Source organism: Crotalus tigris, unplaced genomic scaffold (assembly GCF_016545835.1).
Source record: "Crotalus tigris isolate CLP2741 ecotype Arizona unplaced genomic scaffold, ASM1654583v1 scf7180000017945.11477521024:1554073, whole genome shotgun sequence".
Classification (NCBI taxonomy): domain Eukaryota; kingdom Metazoa; phylum Chordata; class Lepidosauria; order Squamata; family Viperidae; genus Crotalus; species Crotalus tigris.
In genome coordinates, this window is record NW_024096737.1 from 258,865 (window position 1) to 279,290 (window position 20,426).

The 20,426-nt window shown below is 40.4% G+C and overlaps 1 protein-coding gene across 1 annotated transcript in view; it reads right to left on the bottom strand.

Annotated features, from left to right (window-relative positions):
* Positions 1 to 20,426, bottom strand: part of SEMA3A (semaphorin 3A) — a 172,103-nt gene that overhangs the window by 73,913 nt on the left and 77,764 nt on the right. The window contains exon 4 of the mRNA XM_039345190.1: positions 14,628 to 14,747. Within this exon, the coding sequence (XP_039201124.1) occupies positions 14,628 to 14,747 (120 nt within the window). The remainder of the gene's footprint in view (positions 1 to 14,627; positions 14,748 to 20,426) is intronic.

The following is a 20,426-nucleotide window of genomic DNA, read 5'->3' on the forward strand; positions in this document are numbered from 1 at the left end:
AATATTGCCCAACTATCTTCTTAACCAATTTGAAATAATTGGCAAATCATTCACTGTTTAATCATTGTGGGAAAAGACAATCAAAAGCATTTGTCAGATTTTTCATTGCTGCTATTTAGAATGTACCTCCCCAAAGTTATTTCTCTCACTCCTCCCTTTTGTATTTGTTAGCTTAAGTGAACATAAGCAGTGCATAACCAGGACACAAAAGAGCCAAGGATCCCAAAGGAGGTCTTGAGACTGTATTCTGCATATCTTGGTTGTATTGCTATCATTCAGTAGAAAAGTATTCAGGACTTGTTATAAAAAAGCACTTTAGTTTTAGCCGTGGTTACAGAATTAAGTCACATTCATGACTTTCTTGGTGAGTTACACAAACTCTGGGGTTAATTCCTGGCCAAATTAAGCCTCAAGGATAGCTATATTTACACAAAAAATGATCTGTAGATCATGTTTTCAACCATTCCATTGTTCCTCACTTACCACACAACCACATCCCTCAAGTGGAAGAAGTGAAGATCTTCAAAGCCCTTTATTGTCCTCCAAGTTTAACCCCAAATATTTTTTTTCTAGATGGACTACAGCCCTAATTGTGTACAGTATGGAGAAAATTTCTCAAGGAAAATGTGATGATTGCAGTATTGGAAGAGCACAGAAGACTTGGTTAATTGAACAACATGTTGCAGCTGTGGGAAATCATCCCCCCAGAGAAAGAAATATTAAGAGGACAGAAAAATATATTTCCTCAAAAGGATTTTAAAAGCAGAAACCAACCCTGCCCCCAAGTCTCTGTCCCAAGCAGAAGCCAGCTCTATACAAATGCAGATGTAAATCATCAGGAAAGTTGGGGCTAGAAGCTAGGAGAAGACAAAGATACCTAAAATCTGCATACCCCACCCAAACTCTAAGAGTCATTAGCCACAGCACCAGGGAAGCCAGATATATAATAGGATTAACCCACCACCAACAAGAACACCAGAAAGGCACACCCAGACTCAGAATATGTGACACAGGAAATACAAAGCCTGAAACAGGAACAGGAAACTACTTCAAACAAAAGGCTTGAGAGGAGTATAAAAACCTATTACCCACATGTGCTCAGTCCTTTTTCTCTCCTCTTTCCTGCCAGAACGATCTTTCTGTCTGGCTCCTCAATAAACTGCAACCTTCTTTCTAAAGCAGTCGCCATGTTGTTTATCCCCAGCTTGGATGAACCAGGATGAAGACTTTTCTTTCCTCACAGCTATTCACCAATTCTTTTTACTTCAGTTTGTTCTCCTACCTCTTTATATTGTCAACCCTCCCTTTGGTCAAAATTTGAAGCAGGCACTACCGTAGTTAATCCCACTGATATCAGGGGTGTAATGATGTCACTCTAAAAACCATGCAAGAAGGTCTTGTTCCCCTTCCCCCATGGATTCATGCTGTTAAAACCAAACAAACTCAGTTACCTTCTCTGTAGCGAGATAAGTTTGGAAGGACTGGTAAAATGGATTTGGTCCTGTAAGAAATATTCATGGTGGATTTCAGGAAGAGAGAGAGCTCCACAGGATGAGGGCTAGTGAGTAATGGTTCTCCTCAATGCAGAGGAGTTGCTGTGAGAAACTTGGTAAGATTCATTTCTTTGCATTTTTCTTAAAAGGAAATGGTGGTCCTTAAGCCAGTTAAGGAGGTAACAGACACAAAAACAGAAGGAAAACAGTGAGGAGTCATTAACTGAAAGGGGGTTTCTTTTAACTTCCTTTTTCCTCCTGCAAGCTGTTGTGATGAGGAGACTAGGATTACAGTAATTTGAAAATCAGTATGTCGGTTGTGAAATCTGAACTCCTTTTATAATAGCAAAAAAGTTGTGGGGCATGTAGCAGAGTTTCCAAATTACCTATCAGAGGCAGCGTTTCACTGCAGGAGTTAGAGAGTGGTTTGCTTAGTCAAAATCTCTCCTACGTTAAATGAGTTGAAAAATTGTCCAGCTCTCTCTGCGTTGGGGCCTGGCACAGAGTTGGCCTATGATCCTGGTCACCAGCCAGAGTGATCTGATCTTGGCTAGTGAGTTGACTATGTTGGATAGGAAAATGAAGTCATTTTCCAGGGTGCCATTTTTTTTAAAGAAATCCAAGAACCAGAAATATGTTTGTCTCTTGAATGTAGATTCTGAAGTGGAACGGATATTGCTTGTTTACTGGAATAATGATCAGAATTCTCACAGGATTTAATAGGGTCAAGACTTCACATTTGAAACACATATAGCAGGGGTGTCAAACTCAATTTCACTGAGGGCCGCATCAGCATTGCGATTGCCCTTGGGGGAGGCAGGTGGGTGTGGCCAGAGTGGGTGCAGCCTACTGGGTGAGCGTGGATGGAATGGGTGTGGCCTACTGGGTGGGCATGGCCAGTTCTACATCATTCGCATCAAGGGTGCCTATGGGGGGGCTGGGCAGGAGTGGGACAAATCTGAGAGTCTCCGGCAGAAGGGGGTGAGACCAGGGCAAGTGCCAAGGCATGGCCCACCAGAGCAAGTGCCAAGATGGCCACCACAAAATTGTACATTGGCTCCGGGCTGGCCTCCCGGCTGGTCTCCATTCCCTCACTGTTTCCAGGATGGCTTTGTGGGCCGCATGAAACCACTTCACGGGCCACATCTGGCCCCCAGGCCTTGTGTTTGACATGTCTGACATATAGGGTTTGAGACATAGGTTACTTTGGGTTTCCTTTGTGATGCTTACTGAGTATCACAATTTAGGCCAGAGTAAGAACCCATAAATACTTTCGCTCTCCAAGATGTTGTCTTTCTGACATTCTTCAGACATCTGTTTAAGACTATTTATTACGCCTGACATTTTTGATACATACAGAATTTTTACTCCAACTGGACTTTATTCTTGTTGAAACTCCTTATGTGTCAGTCCCATCAGACTGTTATTTTTCTTGCATTATGTTAGCTTTAAGATTGTCAGTGCTGCTTTGGGATAATTATATTCCAATTCCATTTAAATTAGGTGTAGACTGCAAAAGTCCAGGTAGGCACCAGAGGGCACAAAATAGTTAGAGATGTTGTTTTATTGCCATCTCTTATTATTTGGAGTTCAGATAGCTCTTATCTGGTACTCAACTTTGAGGTTATACTATTAAAGAAAAAAAAAATACAGTACCAACCATCAGATCCAGAAAATATTAAAAACCTCCAATTCACAGCTTTTTTGAGAGGGAGGGTCTTCAGGGCATGGTTAAAAAGTCAATATGGCCATCACAATACACATAAAAAGGGGAGGAGCTTCAAGTGAACCATCGTGGCTACCATTTTGACTTTTTATCTGTATTAACATATTCTAACGAAGCCCTTCTGAGTACCACAAAGCGATTTGAAACCTTCCTGCAAAACTTGGCTGTCTAAATATCAATTCTTGGCAGTGCACTTTACATTAAACCTTTTCCCCAGACTAAGACAAATAAAACAGAGCAAATCAAAACTCTGATGATATCACCAAACGCAACTCACTGTGTATATTTGGAGGCCTAAGATTTTAAAAGGAAAGTTTTCCCCCCTGGCTGGAAAAAGTTGCCTTCCTTGATTTACTTCTCCCCAAAACAGGGCTTCAACTTTCTTCTCTTAGGGCATTTTAATGCCCTTATCTCAATGACCCCCCTTAGGAAATGAGCCTTGTCTTCAAAGGCAGCTACTCATAAGTCATAGCCAACGAACTGTTAACGGGAAGGCATTCAGTGAAGGAAGACCCCACACCCCATAAAAATGATTAAGGGGATCTTTTGGTGCAAAAACTCGACCCAAGTCAAAATATTAGGACTGCCCAGATGGATATGGACATGGACACATGCTGATAAGCTGGCTGAGAAATAAAGGATCAGTTTTATTTCCTCAGGGCAAAACTGGACAAGACGGAAAGAGAGCCACAACATGAATCAATATCAAGCAAAGAGCACAGTCGAGTTAAAGCCTGAACAGGCAGGGGAAAATGAACTCTCTCAGCTTTTCATTCTGCAACCAGGTGTGCCTACTTTGCTCTCCTCCTGGGGCTATAAAACAGAAAATAATCCTGGAAGAAGGCAAATGGCAGAGATAAAGCCGTTTCCACAAGGGGCCCACTGGTGTCTTTTTCATATACATCTTTATCTCCGACTCAAGATCGGCCTCTATGTAGCTACGTGTTTCACTCTCTGAATACATCTGTAATTTATTTATTATTGAATCTAAAGCCCCACCTTTAGGCAAACATTCAAGGCAGGCTAAAAATACACGTAAAATACAGAATACAAAATAAAATCATACAATCAATGCAGTTTAAACCAAAATCATTCATTCATTCGTTCGTTCATTCATTCATTCATTTTAAATGACTATCAATTCACCCATTAACTCATTAAAATAATTCATGAAAAAATGGCAATGCATTAAGTTATCATAATTGGGTAATGGGAAAGTTTTTCAGTTAACAATAATTATTTCATTATTATTAGCCATGATACTGCCACTGTGAAAAACTCTACCTGTAGAAATTTCTATGTGCCAATTTCATTTTCAAATGGTTTAACAAAAACTCTTCAGACAGTTCAGCTAAAAAGAAATATTTTAAAACTGCCATTGATTAATACTGTTATTAGGACAAATCACTCCATTTTATAAACTAAGCTCAAACCGTTATAACATTTACTTCAATTACCAAAATGATATATCTATGTAAATGTGTAGTGTTTTATTTACGCAGAATGATATTGTGGTTTTTTTAAGCTAATATAATTTTTGATATTGTTAGATAAACTATTCTATTCTAGAAATTGCATTACGTAAGAAAAATTACTACATCATTGTTTTAGTATTCTTCTGACTTGACTTCTAGGAAAAATGCATCTGGCTTATTTGATTCGATATTCGAATTAGACATGATATTGGTTTATATAATTGCTTCTTCCTTATGCCTATAAATGGATATTATATTTCATCTTGCAAGAGCATCTTTCATAAGTCTTCTAAAAGGTATTATGATTGAGTAGCTTTTTGGATAATAATCAGCACCATTTATCATTACAGTGAATTTTTTTCCCCTTTTTCTTTTGAAAAGCATAAAGGAAAAACACACAGGCTAAAAATACCTAAGGAAAAAGGAAAGTCCCTGTGATTAATTTGTCAGGTTGCTCTTTCGGTCTTCTATCAAGTTAGACAGAAGCTCTAAAATGTCTCCAGAAAGGTGAAGGCTGAGTCATCAAAGCGACATTCAAAAGAGCAGGGGGGGGCGTCTGTCTGAATTATGTGGCCATATGCTTTTCTTTTTTTAAAACGTGTATCTGGTTTGTATCATCTTTTGCAGAACTCTCGAACACATTTCATTAAGGAGTCGATTGCATAATCAAATTCCATTGATTAAAGTCATTTTGATTTAATCTGCGGAATCTCTTATCTGGACTAAATCAGAAGAGATGAAGCCAGAGGTATTTCTGTTCTGAGACTTCCTTGTGATTTACAACATGTTACACGTGGCTTTCACAAGAGGATCTGTACAACAACATGCCTTCCATCTAAGGGGTGGTATTGTGAATATTATACTTCAAGGAATATTAATTCATATTTGTGGTTCCTAGGGATCAGCATTAGATCTGTTGATTCACTAAATCTATTGTGTATCTAGAAACTTGGCAGTTGAACAAGAGGATCACATTAAAAGATGCAAGCATAAAGGAGACAGAACTGAATTCAAAGGATTGAGGCTTATTGGAGATTAAACCATTTTTTTCATGTAGATAATCTATTAAGTAATTGATAACCAAAGTATCAAAGTAATTGATAACCAACCAGATGGATAACCAAGAGCAATAGACAGCCCCCAAGTCACATTTCTTTAATTTTCAGATTGCCTCTATAATGTCTTTCCATTTTGAGTTGAGAAATACCTAAACACTTTAATATAAGGCTTAAAAATATCTATATGATAATTAAAGAGCAACCCCCACCACCCAAATTCCCTACCTCAAAATGAACTTCCATCTGCATAGGTGAGGTGGTCTTACCTACCCCTTTGGTTCCCCACCATCCAAAAACTGTAGAGTGACGCCAAAATATCGCCCCTCCCTGGACAAAAATAAACTCCTATTCTCTATAGGTGAATGCTTTCCCCAGAAATAAGTAACAATTCAAGAGTTAACTCCATCAATAAACACACAGAGCAAAGACATTATTGAAAAAGTAATCATTCAATAGCTAAGTAATCTTCAGTACTGCAATTATCCATATCTGAGACATGCATTGTTGCCCTGCACTTTGATACAATCTAAGTTGAGTTAACCTGAGGTGCCAGGTAATCATTAGCGTTTCCCTGCGCAGAGGCTATTTCAAAGCCAATGGCCTGGACTGGGTGGATGAATTATACACGGGCAGCAGGTTTTCCACCGAGCTCCGTTGCAAGAGTTCAGGATGGGATTACCTGTTAACTAAAATGTAGAGTTTTGAAAATAGGTACTCCTGTTTTGAGGTTTGAAAGCACAAAGGGGAAAAACTTCAACAAAGATTATGAAGGTGTCTTTAAGTGAAGTTACGCTAAGCCTATTAAACCAACAGTACAGTTTTGGGCTGCCTATGACTATTCACTTAGTTTGTCTCGTTGTGCAACAAGTGGCAGTAGATTTCTGAAAATAATTTTCTTCAAACGGTTGATATTCAGCACTAATATAGACAATACATTGATTGCTTAGAGGTGCCTTTTGATTCTTATGTTCCATGATTTTAAGATACGGCCCAGCTGTGATGGGTACACTACTGGGAGAGCTGAAGGGCCAAGCCAAAGAGTTAATGGTGACTGCATGACATGCATGCAATCCATCACTCTCCATTTCAGTCTGCCTTCTTTACAGAGAAGAATCAAGCCAAGGTCAACTTGATTTGTGTTTTCATTTGCTCACTGAGGGAGAAACCTATTGGTAAGATAAGTCTAGGACAGTGGTGGAGAAGCTATGACACGCATGCCAGAGGCGGCACTCAGAGCCCTCTCTGTGGGCACACATGCTGTCGCCCCAGCCCTGCCTCCCCCTGCAGCCCCCCTCCTCACCAGCAGTCCCCACGGAAGAGAGTCAGCCCCGTGCGTAGCCTGCATGGAGCAGCATATCCAAGGACATGGCAGCCAGGCAGCGGGGACAAGATTCCGGCCTCGTGCCCTGTTGCACACAGATAATGCTGCAGGATGCGGGCGGAGGGCGTGGCAGCCATGGTGCTGCTGGGCTGCCTGGAGATCTGCAGCAGGCTGTGGAGGTGGTGGGTGGTCCTTGGGCACTTGGTCTCAAAGGTTCGCCATCACTGGTCTAGGACTTCCTGGAGGGACCAGACTTGGCATGGTTTGTTTCTCAACAGATGTTGGGATGCTTAAAATCTCCATCCTTATAGCTCTTTGCTTTTCTGAAATATCACTTAGACCAGAAAGTTCAGCTCTGCTTCTAAATGTTCCAGCAATTATTTCCCAGTCATGATAATTGAGATTACTGGATAATAATAATAATAATAATAATAATAATAATAATAATAATAATAATTATTATTATTATTATTCATAGAAAATGATAAAATTAAACTGCTCTGGGACTTCAGAATTCAAACAGACAAGCACCTGCAACATAACACCCCAGAATTAACAATTGTCGATAAGAAAGACCAAAAAGTCTGGATAGTGGACGTGGCAGTGCCTGGAGATAGCAGAATAGAAGAGGAAGAACTGGAGAAGATAACAAAATACAAAGACCTACAAATAGAAATTGAAAGACTGTGGCAAAAGCAAGCAAGGGTAGTATCAATAGTAATAGTCTCCTTGGGTGCAATTCCAAAACAACTGGAGCACCACTTGAACACCATTGGCATTGACAAATTCGCTATTAGTCAATTGCAAAAGGCGGCCTTATTAGGAACTGCTTCCATCCTGCGACGATACCTGTATTACCATCAAACATCCACATCTGCCTATTCCAGGTCCTGGGTAAGGACTCGATAGGTAGACAAAATGCCAAATCCAGTCTGAACATCTGGCTGACTGTGCGATGATTCATAATAACAATAACAATAACAACAATAATAGTAATAATACAGTTGGAAGGGACCATGAAGGTCCAACCTCCTGCTCAGGAGGAGCAGGACAACCATTTCAGACAAATGGTTGTCCAGTCTTTTCTTAAAAACTTCCAGTGTTATTGGTATTGATCGGTACATAATCATTTCTGAACTATGTAAAGCAACTTCCACCAGAAAATATGGTATTATCATTTGAACATAACAAGGGTCAACAGGAATCGGGGAAGTACCTGACTGTACATTTAGTACAGTGTCCACTGAAAGTGCCCACAAGATCCTGTATGAATATAGATGTGAAGAAACTGGGAGACTGTGAATTATAGTTCCCTCTCAGGCACAACGGCAGCTGGGTGACTTTGGCCCAGTCCCTCTCTCTCAGCCCTGGGAAGGGGGCAAGGGCAAATCCCTTCTGAAAATCTTGCTATGAAAACTGCAGTTGCCAAGAGTCAATACTGGTTTGAAGGCACTCACATGCACACCGCCACACAAAGAGATGCTAAGCGTTCTTTAATAGGCAGAGTAAAATATTTAGCATCATGGTGTGTCCAGCTCCCATCAAGTCATAAGCAGCTTCCATTTCTGCTATATTTTGCAGGAAAATGAAAATTAGCTGCATTTTAATGTGTGTATTTTTTCATATATTGTGTGTGTGTGTGTGTGTGCGTGAGAGAGAGAGAGACAGACAGAGAGAGAGAGACACACACACACAGAGAGAGAGAGAGACAGACAGAGACAGACAGAGACAGAGACACACACACAGAGAGACACACAGAGAGAGAGAGAGAGACAGAGAGAGAGAGACAGAGAGAGAGAGAACACACACACACACACACACACACACACACACAGAGGAGAGAGAGAGAGAGAGACAGACAGAGACAGAGAGGAAGGAAAGAGTGAGACAGGATTAATTTCTTCCCTCTTGGTTACTATGGTGCATTACAGAAGGCAAGGACTGAAACGGCAAAGAATATTTGAAGGGTTTCTTTCTACAACAATAGCCTAGAATTGCTTTCATCATCAATTCTGTGCTCTGTGATGTAGTTATTATTCACGATGAATTATTTTTTTTTAAATTCTGAGAGACAGGAAAATAAGGATTCGGGCAACCCAACACAATGCATGGCCAGAACAGGACAAGGAATCACGAGCACATCCCTGTGAATGAATTTGCTTACAATTCTTAACTGCTAAGGTACCTGCAGCTGGACAACCAACTTCTATTCTCCTCCCTTCCCCAAATTCCTTTGAATTGAAATCCTGTAAGAGTCTAGCATAGTGTTTCTCAGCCATGGCCAATTGAAGATGTCTGGATTTCAATTCCCAGCTTCCCCAGCCAGCAAAGCAAAGGTGACTGGGGAATCCTGGGAATTGAAGTCCATGCATCTTCAAGTGGCCAAGGTAGAGGAACACAGGTCTAGCTACTCTGGGCTTCTGGTGACGTGAGCTGATGCCTTTTAATAAACTTTTTTTAGTCAGGAAAGATGCTTCCAGAATTTTTCCTTTCATGGCAGTGTTGTCTCCTCCTCCTCCTCCTCCTCCTCCTCCTCCTCTTGTGCCGCTACTCCCAGGCTGTATATAATTTTGTAGTCATGATCTGCAGTAATACACAGCCCTCCCCTCAAAAAGATGATAATGTAGAATTCCACTCTACGAATGACACAGATTCAAAACGAAAGTTGTTTTTGTAGAGGGCAGGGGTAGGCAACCCTGGCTCAGCTTGGAAACTCTCCCTTTCCCCTCAGCATGGCTGGCTCAGGAATTCTGGGAGTTGAAGTCCGTGAGTCCTAAAAGAGCCCAGGTTGCCCACCTCTGGCCTAGGCCTAGGACGCTTTATGACTGGTGGACTTCAGCTCCCAGAATTCTTGAGCAAGCATGAGGGAACTATGGCCCCTTCATGACTCATGGACTTCAACTCCCAGAATTCCTGAGCCAGCATGGCTCAACTTGGAAACCTCTCCCTTTCCCCTCAGCATGGCTGGCTCAGGAATTCTGGGAGTTGAAGTCCACGAGTCATAAAAGAGCCAAGGTCACCTACTCCTGGCATAGGGTGATTCTCCATTGTGGTGGAAGCAATGGAAGATACACTTTATTCCATAGTCAAAAATTTTTTTCCTAGAGCTAACATGGCTAAACTTTTGTCTATTTTGGTGTGTGTGTATGTAATGAAAGAATCCAACATTGTTTCAGAATTGTTAACATCTTCTCCTTCCAACCCCTGCTAAGAGATGAGCTCCGCCAGGCTGCTCCTCTCTCTGAAGCAGGCTCAGGTGATCCGTCTACAAGACTATTTAACAGGCTTTGAGAATTGGTGCTGAGTGGCTTTCTTCCTTTCATTAAGTTTTCTAAGAAAATGAACGCAGGGGAGGATTATTCCTTATTTCAGTGACTGAATGAAAGCCACCTTTGCATTCTCTGACAATAGTGAAAGATATTAAAGAGCACTCTTTGTTCCGTGATTGTGGCTTACCTAAAGGAAGTGGGGAGGGTTGAATACTATCAAAGAGATAAAGAGTGCGGTAAAAACAGGCAGAGCTTTGCTTGCACCAACATGGAGGCTGCCATGTTGACTTTTTCTGTTGACCACATCCTAAGGACACCCCCGAGGCGAGTTACACTGAGTATTTTATCTGTTTTCATTCAAAATAATCATTTTAATCTATACAACTAGTTTGGAATGGTGTGTTCTTGATTTATTGACCATAGGATCGACCGGATACACACCTGTACACATTTGCCAGTGCAGACACAACTTCCATGTCATCGTTTGGAGGCTCTTTGAAAAACATTGGCCTAATCGTAAAATCTTTTACTGAGAATTTCCATCTCAAATGAAAGGAAAGTGCTAAAAAAAATTTCCAAACTTCCACTGGGTAAAAAGACTTGATTTATCTTTTTTTTTCTTTTTTTTAATTGGTTTTTCATATCCCAACTTCAGTCCTTTGTGAGTGGCGGAGTTAATGCTGGCATCATTTACTTGCTAAAATTGGAACACACAACTGAACACATGCCACCTCAGCTCTCCTTAAGCAATCTATAATTCTGAAGGATGTGAAAGACTTTTCAAAGCTGATGAATGTCATGGGGTTCATTTAATGACATATAATTTATCTTGTCAGGCACAATGATACTTTCCTAGCTTCGTTGCTAGAAATAGTTTCAGTATGTATAAAAGCTTCACAAGCACCCTTATGCATAATTTAAACAGCTTGCGCTACGTACAGATATGCCAGTTAACACAACTGCACAAAACGGATGCAAGGACGGAGATATTTTTCCACAATAGCTGTGTTTTTATTTTTACCCTTAATACAGAGGTGCTAATCTTCAAAACATTGAATATTTGAAATGATGAATAGAACTTCTAATATATTCAGTAAGATCCAAACCTAACCCAGAGATTGATGGGAATGAATGAAATGCATTAACTTTTGGAAACTGCTAAAAGAGGTATGTATGAGGGAAAAAAGACCAATGGGAATTCGGAGAAACTCACACCATTTTTGTGCTGTACCAAAAAATAATTCAATTTATTGGTGAAAAAATAAAATCTTTTTCGCCAATTATTTAATCCAATCTTAAGAGAAAGAACCATTCCAAACCAAACAGTGTGGATAAATTGAAGACACAGGAGTAAATCTTCATGGATAATGGAATGCTGTAGTATTGAAAAATTCCTCCTGATTGGGGAAAAAAAAATCCTTTCTCTTCTCTAATATTTACTTCTATAAACTGTTGATTAAGTATCAGCATTCATATATTCATTTATTGGATTTACACACTCTCTCACTTTAATTCTCCTTGTTGAATTGTTTTAAATTGTTAATTAGACCTGGTTTTAATTGTTAATTATACGCAGTGCAGAGTCACATTTGTGAGACATATTGTGGCTATATAAATTTGATAAAGAGGAAGGAAGGAAGGAAGGAAGGAAGAAAGGAAGGAAGAAAGGAAGGAAGGAAGGGGAAAGGGGAAGGAGAAGGAGAAGGGGAAGGGAAGCCATTTCTTTGGGATCTTTTTTCTCTAAATTTTCTCCCATAACAACATCCCCTTATGGGACTGGGGTTAGCATGAGAAGGAGTGAGTGGTCAGTGAGTTTCTCTGTTGAGGGTAGACTTAACCACAGCACCATATACATCTCTACAGTAAATATAATGGTAGTTGAATACATTGCTTATGTTGCATACTAAAAAGTATAAAAATAAATGATCTCACCTATCCATCAAAAACCTTGGTAGACGCTAGACCTGTAACTGATGTGCATGTTAAGAAACTAAGTTAATTAACGTGTCACCCAGTTCTCGAATGAAGAATGAGGAATAAAATCCTGTTTATGCAGCCAGCAGCCACATTCTCAGGGATGTGTGTGGGTGGGTGCATTTGTCTACGTGAGGGACAATTGATAATTAACAAATAAGTGTTGAAGTAAAGCATTCACGCATGTAAGAACATATGCTGAATTCTGGTAAAATAAAAGCCAACACCTAGAAATAAAGAGTCCTAAGAGAAAAAAAGGGTTTTTTTAAAAATAGTTTTTTAAAAAATTATATATAGATAAGGAAAATAATCTTCACAGCTTTTAATATGTTACTCTGCTGTTTAAATGATTACTCACGGCCTTATTCACTTGAATAATGATGTTCTCTTTTTTAAACATTAATTTGCAATCTTGAATGTCAAATCCATAAGATGGCTGCTAATATCTGAGCAAGGAATACTCCATAGTGATCAGCTGAAAAACAGCTCCATAAATTAAGTGGCAAGTGTTCCAATGAAAGATCAAACTATAGTACAGAAGTTGGATTGTTCTGGAAGCCATAACTGCAAAGGTTACATGGGAAAAAAGAGACATGTTCCTTTATTTGGTCATAACTGTCTTCATGAGCTATGATTAATTTTTACAGTATATGCTCATGACTTAAGTGGTAAAAATTCTTTGCAAACTTTCCATCTTGTCCTCTTATTTAACTTCCCTGACAATAAGGGCAGTTAAATAAACTAGAGCTTGTTTGTGGCTTGCTGAAAGAATAAGAAGCTGGAGTTCTTATTCTGAATTTCAAGTTAAACAAATGGATCCAGACAGTTCTGTTGAAAGGACCAAGAATAACTGAGCAGCCTGAAGCAGTCGAGTCACCATAAGCCAGCATCCTTATGACCAAAGACTTCTTGCATTGTTAGAACCATTTTATCTCTTATATAACAACAGAATAATCAAACTGGATGTGCCACATAGGCCACAGAGCCAAGTTCTTACTCTATGGAGAAATTCAACTAAAACTTTATTGACTGGTATCAGGCAATGTCCAGATTTTACCTAGACATAGAAAGATCTTACTACCTTCCTTGGTTATTGGCTCTACTATTAAATTGCTCTTATCGGCTGGAGGATTGTAGTACTACTGTATTTTCTGGTGTATAAGGCGACCCGGCGTATAAGACGACCCCCCACTTTGGCGCCGATTTCCATGCCTAGAAAGTCATCTTATCTGCCAGAAACTACCGTAATTTCCGGCGTATAGGACAACTCGGAGTATAAGATGAACCCCGACTTCGGCACCGATTTCTGCACTTTAGAAAGTTGTCTTATACACCGGAAAATACGGTAACTACCCAGAAGGTGATAACTCTGAGTATTCTTGACTTAGCTTAACAAAAAAAAAAAAAAAACCCACCAAACCCTAAATAGGATCAAACCAGGTTAGTCCTTCAGAAGAGGGAAAGTACTAGCGACTAACAGGGCTCTAAATTAGACTGGGAAGTTCAGAACAGAAGAAGGCAATAAGCTCAGCAGAAGAACAAGGGCTACCAAGCTTAGGTTCTCCTGCAGAAAATCCCCTGAACCCCAAGGGTGGTGGTAGAGCATCCCTCCCACATGTCCATGCTGAGATAAACAGGCAAACCCAAGGCAGGCAGGAAGGTGTTTCTTGGTAGAGTGCTGCCTTCATTCTCCTAACGCAGGGGTTCTCAACCTTGGCAACTTTAAGACTTGTGGACTTCAGCTCCCAGAATTCCTCAGCCAGCTTAAAGTCTTAAAGTTGCCAAGGTTGAGAACCCCTGTCCTAACAGGACAAAGCAGGAGAGCAACAAGCACAAAAGGCCAAAGATACTTGATCACGCAGCACGCTCAAATAGCTACGCGTGAATCGGAAATGGGAAAATGGATAGACAGCTTGATAAACCAGTTGGGAGTGAAACATTTTAATGAGTTCTACATACAAGACATTAAACTTGATATATGAGAGTTGTCTCGTGGGTGTAGTTCAACCATGGACAAACATGCATTGCCAAGGTTATAAATGTGCTTAAATTGCTTGTAGGGGGCTTAAAAGCCTTGAACTTTGGTTAAACCACAAATTATATCGGTGAGATAGGTGTTATGAGCTTGCTCCATGCTTGAAGATTCAACCTGAATTTCTCCATTCCTGGTTCATCGTTTCCACCAAGATTGCATTCTGGTTGAATCAGTAACAAGGAACTAGATTGCACCTTTGACGGTCATTAATCAAAATCATAGCTAAAACAACTGACTTGAAAAAAAATAAGGGCTGAATTTAGGGGTCCTCCTTACCTCAGGATGTCCTCCAACTTCAATGTATGTGCACATAGGATGAAAAGCCCCAGTTCCACAGACATACAAATGAGTCTGGTTATAAGCTTTCAGCACCTTGATGAAGTTAGCACATTCTTTCTGCAGAGGAAAAACAACAAGGCAACACAAAATTTGGATTGCTTTCTCTTCTCTTTTAGTTATGTAAGTCACCCCGAGTAATTTTGAAATTACTTCTGCATCAAAAATACGGTTAATATTAATGTATAATATTGTAATTTAATCTAATAATATTATACCTTTACCACTTAATATCATTTGAGGACGCTGTTATATCCCCTTTCCACAAAACTCAAGTTGAATTAAACAAACAAACAAACAAACACCACCAACTCAAATAAAACAATATCATAAGGAACATTTACAACTATGGAAACACAAGATATTTTGAGAGGGAATTTCCTATTGACCAGTTTGTAGGTCTCGCATTTTCTTAGAAAAGTCCCACAAGAACTGGTGGATTTTTAGACTTCATCAAGTCCTTGGCACTTTTAGATTCTTGAATTAAGAAAAAATGTCAGCCCAACACTCAGCATAAAGTTGCTCAGCTACACAAACATGGCAGACTTGAAGGCTGATAGAAGACACAAAGTCTAAGCTGACTCTTGCTTGATAAAGCTGGTAATTAAGTCATGGATTCCTGTTTCTTACTGGACAAATGTCCAGTCAAGGGGGATTTTCATATGAGAATGAGAGCCTCATAGAACAAGCATTTTATACAGAACTTTCTATATCCTTTGACATGAAAGGTAAATTGAGATTTTGGATACATTCCCATGTTCAGCTGTAAGTCCCAAAGAAAGTAAAATGAAATTTGTAAGCCAGGTTGCAGAGCTTTCGTCTTCCAAATCCCAAACTATATAAAGGCAGAAATACCATACATTATTCCCAAGGAAACTAATTGTGGTTCAAAGACTGCCTTCTTTAGATAGTGTATCTTTGTGGGCTTTCTCTGCCAAATGAAGTGGCACAGATGGCAATCAGAAAGAGGGGGTTCAATTTATGGAATAGCTCCTCACAAAGACATTGTTGTTGCTGCTTCCGCCAGATATTTTAATCACTTTCATAGCTCTGTATTCACTCTGAATTTACACGGCCCCTTCTTGATGCAAGAATAATAGATTTTGTGTTCCCTGTATGATATCCTGATTGCATGTCACTGATTTATTATTTTCATCTCATTCTGAAGGTCTTTAGAAAGGAATTAGTTAACAGCACTGCGATCTGCATAGGGGAGCAGTTTATTGGATAGATTAAAGAGATAATTAAGAACAGTAACCAAAGATGTGGCTTTCTTTTAAAAACAAGCCATAACCAAAGTCCTATCTGACTTTAGCTAATCTTGTGAAGCCAGGTTTTAGAAGTCAGGAAAAACACATATCCCAGAATAAGGCCCTGACAAAGCACCTTTCTATTGGTGCATTGCCAGGATCTGCCTTGAAGACACTGGGAGTCCAGCTCAACTCAAAACAGACAACACAAATATTTTGCAGCATTTGCTTTTCAAAAGGTTATGAGTGCTGTTTGGTTTGAGATCTGCATTCTGCCCTCATTCCTTAAGACAAAATCCACAGTAATCCCACCTGTTGGTGAGAAGCTAATTTGTTGGTTGCTTGTCTGCCTTTCCAATTTTTAGGTGCTGATTCACGGACTCCTTACATTTCCATAGCTACGATGAGATCAAACAGACCACAAGCAGCATTAGACAGTATCCCCTTCCCCCTGGCTTGATACTTCCATCAATGCTCTTCTGTTCCTGTCAACAGTTTGGACTCGGTTAATGCCAACACAATTGCATTTGACAGCAAAGTATGCATCCCCACCCAAAATACATCTCCCCTTGGCAATGCACCCTATTTCAGCTATGGATTGTAGGAATAAAAGAGCTAATAGAGTCCTGATTGGGGCTGGTAAGAGGATCAAACTTTCAGCTATTAAATTCATTTATTTACTATTGAAAGTTTCCATTCAATCTCTCATGGATGAAATAGCTTTCCTGTGATTCCCAACTGCTTCCCCTCTCTTAAACTTTCAGCTCTACTGGAGCCCAATAACAACCAAAGCAGCAGACAATAGATGTTGTTCCTTTAGACATGCTTTTATCGAATTGAAAGATTCAGAGATTAACTGATGAAAAAAAGTTATGGCAACTATTTCCCCTCCACCATGGTAATCCGTTCAAAGGGGCATTTTCTCTTTCTCCCCTTCCTAGCCAAATCAATACCATACAATGCAGTTCTATAAAAGTTAATTCATTCCAATGGCCCGATTAGTCAGTGCTGATTCGTGTGGCAATCAGGGGATCCTTTGCACGAACTGTGGACACTGAACTAAATGTGTGCAGGAGTTCAGTTTCGATCAAGGCAGACCTTTGCGGAGCCTGTACATCAGTGTTTCTCAACCTTGACAATTTTAAGGCATGTGGACTTCAACTCCCAGAATTCCACACTGCTGGCTGTGGAATTCTGGGAGCTGAAGTCCACATGCCTTAAAATTGTCAAGGTTGAGAAACACTGATGTACATTGTTGCTTATGAGCATCTCCAATAATACCTGAGTAAAACATTCTTATAAATGACAATGCACAAACATCTCACCGACATGATTAACTACTTCACTTTTGACCAACCATGAGATTTAGAGTTTTACAGTTATGAAGGATTTTTTAAAAAATTATTTATAAGGATGTAAATGGCTTCAACTGATTTGAGGTATAAGAACAGTACTAGCCTTTCAAAATGTGGTTGTCTTCTAGTTGGGTATACCAGCTCCCAGAATTCCCTTGCTAGCATGGCCTGTGCTGAGAATTCTGGGATTTTAGATGTGAAATCTGGTAAAAGTAGGGCATTCTGGTTTGAAAATGCAAATTTGTATTGCAAGTATCCATCTTCTGAATACTGTATATCAGGAGTCCCCAACCTCCGATCCATGGACCAGTACCGGGCTGTGGTATGCCAGCAACCCATCTGAACAAACATGCAAAGCCCCATCTGTGGGATGCTGGCAGTACACAAAACCACGCACTCTCTATTCTGTGGAAAACGGAACTGGTCCCACAGAACTGGTCCTTGGTGCCCAAAAGGTTGGGGACCTCTGATCTAATAGAATATTTATAGAGAATCCTGCTTTCCTTAAGGTGAGGAAGGGAGAGATAGAAGTTGCATTATTGTCTTGTCTCCATGTTTGAGGATGATCATCAGTGGGGTAGAGGAACAAATTCACTATTTTTAGAGAGTGTCTATCCTGTTATATTGGCCGCCAGGATTAGTACATGTCTGGTTTCATTCTTATTAGGAATCATCAGATGTACATAGCCCCAGATCCTGTTCTGTGGCATTCAGACCTTCCACCAGGAATTGAATTTGTGAATGATTGCACTGTAGTTATATAGCATTAGTTTTAAGATTTATCTTAAAAGGATAAGAGAAGGATCCTAAGAATTGTAATATAAATTGTTGTGGAGTTAATCAATGAAAGATGTTTCTCTACTTCCTGTTCTGTGGAAAGAACAGAATTCACCTACAAAAAAAATATATAAAATTACCTAATCAATTGGCAGGCACCCAATTCAGTTTCATTCAATGAAACAAGTTGATTCAGTAATTCAGTTAGAGGATTTGACTTGCAAGGAAGGTTCAGTTAAATCACCTTTAAGCTGAGATGCCAAATCATATTTTTTTTTACAGCCATACTGTATCTGTCTAGTGATCCAACAGCATATTCATTGGGAAGCAGAGATCAAAGTACATGGATACGATAACCCTATAAATGCAGGTGGGTATTAAACCTAATTACATTTGCATTTGTTATTTGATTGCCAAGTGGCATAAGAAAGCCACCCAGTAAGCAGGTATTTCATGAAGATATTGCCAAGATTGAGTGACTCTGCCAATTTATTAGCATTCTTCCTTTCCCTCCATCAAACACTGCCATACTGATATTTAGGCATGTCTTAGCTGTGAAATTTGGCATTCAAAACTATTCTCAATGCTTGGGACAAGGGTATGTCAGCTTTAGTGCAAAGTATCCGCTCATGTTCTTGGCCGTAAGCCTGGAATGGCTCAGCCTTCTCAAACTGGGTTTTTCCAACTTGGTGACAGCTCCCTGTTGCTGCCTTGCCCTCAAGGAAACAGGATATTTGTTCTTAATGGGAAAACCAGTGCCAGCAATACAGACTGAAATGCTGGCCCATTTGATACAGACATCAAATGTGCAACATAAAGACAGAATTTTGAAATGCAGGGACATCTGACACGATGCTGGTCTTGAGCCAGGGCACTTCAAACTACCGCTGTCATGTAACTGTGGGGTGCTGCAACCAGTCGTAAATATGAGCTGGTTGCCAAACACCCAGAATGCAATTTCATAATTGCATGAGATGTGTGCGGCAACTGTAAGTTCAAGGATAAGTTGTACTGTGAGTAACGTTTTGTGATTTGTAACCTCAAATGATTGTTGAACATTTGGTTATAAAGCAATGACTCAATTCAAGAGCGTTGTCATCTTTGAGGATAAGTTAATTTGCCACCAAAATGATGGCTGGCTGGCTGGATGCATGGATGGCTGGATGCATGGATGCATGGATTTGCCTTTTTCCATCTGCAATTAAAAGATGCTCGATGGTTGAAATGTTATCATATGATACTAAAATGTCCACAGTGGAACCTAATCGATACTCAGCAAGAAATCTTTTTTAAAAGAACACAACTAGCCAAGAACACAGCACCATAAAACTGCCCAAAATCACATCATCTTAAAATCATAGACCAGTGGTGGTGAACCTACGGCACACATGCCAGAGGTGGCACTTGGAGCCCTCTCTGTGGGCACATGCACCGTCGTCCCAGCACTGCCTCCCCCTGTGGCCCCCTCATCACCAGCATCCCCCCCAGAGGAGAGTCGCCCCCAGGCATGGCCCGCACAGAGCAGCGCAGCCAAGCACATGGCAGCAGGGACAAGACTCCGCCCTCCTGCTGTTGCGTGCAGATGATGCTGCACAGCACAGGCGGAAGGTGTGGCCGCAATGGTGCTGCAGGGCCACTGTGGTGGGCTGTGAAGGCGGCGGGTGGCCCTGCAAGAGGGGGTGGGTGGGGCTGGACAGGCCAGGGCCAGAGCAGCGGGGCAGAATGGGGGATGGAGTGGTTTTGGGGCACTCGGTCTCTAAAAGGTTCGCCATCACTGTCATAGACTGAATGCCAAATAATGGGTTTGGTAAATATATGGGCAGCATTCACAGTGTATATTTAGAGCTGACTATATATCAGAGGAAATTTTTCCCAAAGAAGCAGAAAAACAGGAGGGATGCGTTCACATGCAAGCACAGGGAAAGCCTCCAGAAAGGTGAAAAGTGAGATGGGGATATTTCTCTTACAGGCCATTCAGGTGCTCTGGGGAAGCAAATTGTACCCGGAGCCACTGGAGGCTGTAGAAAAGGAAGCAACAGAAATCATAACTTCCTTTTGCCTCAGAGAAGCTTCTGGGGATTTCTGGAATGAAGCTGATGATGGTGGTGGGATCTTGAGGAGGTATTTTTGGACTCTGACACCTCTCATTTTAAGTGGTTTTCTCTCTCCCCCCCCCCCATTAAGTGTTTCCTCAGCAAAGCGACTCAGGTTTATCTTTCTGATTTCTTGATACAAAAGAGCTTATGGGAAGATATTTCTTCCCAAGTATTGTAGAAGACCCTGTCCGTTTTAAATTCTCTCAGATAAAGAGAGAAAGAGAAGCATATTTACAGGAGACAATTCACAAAGACTAATGT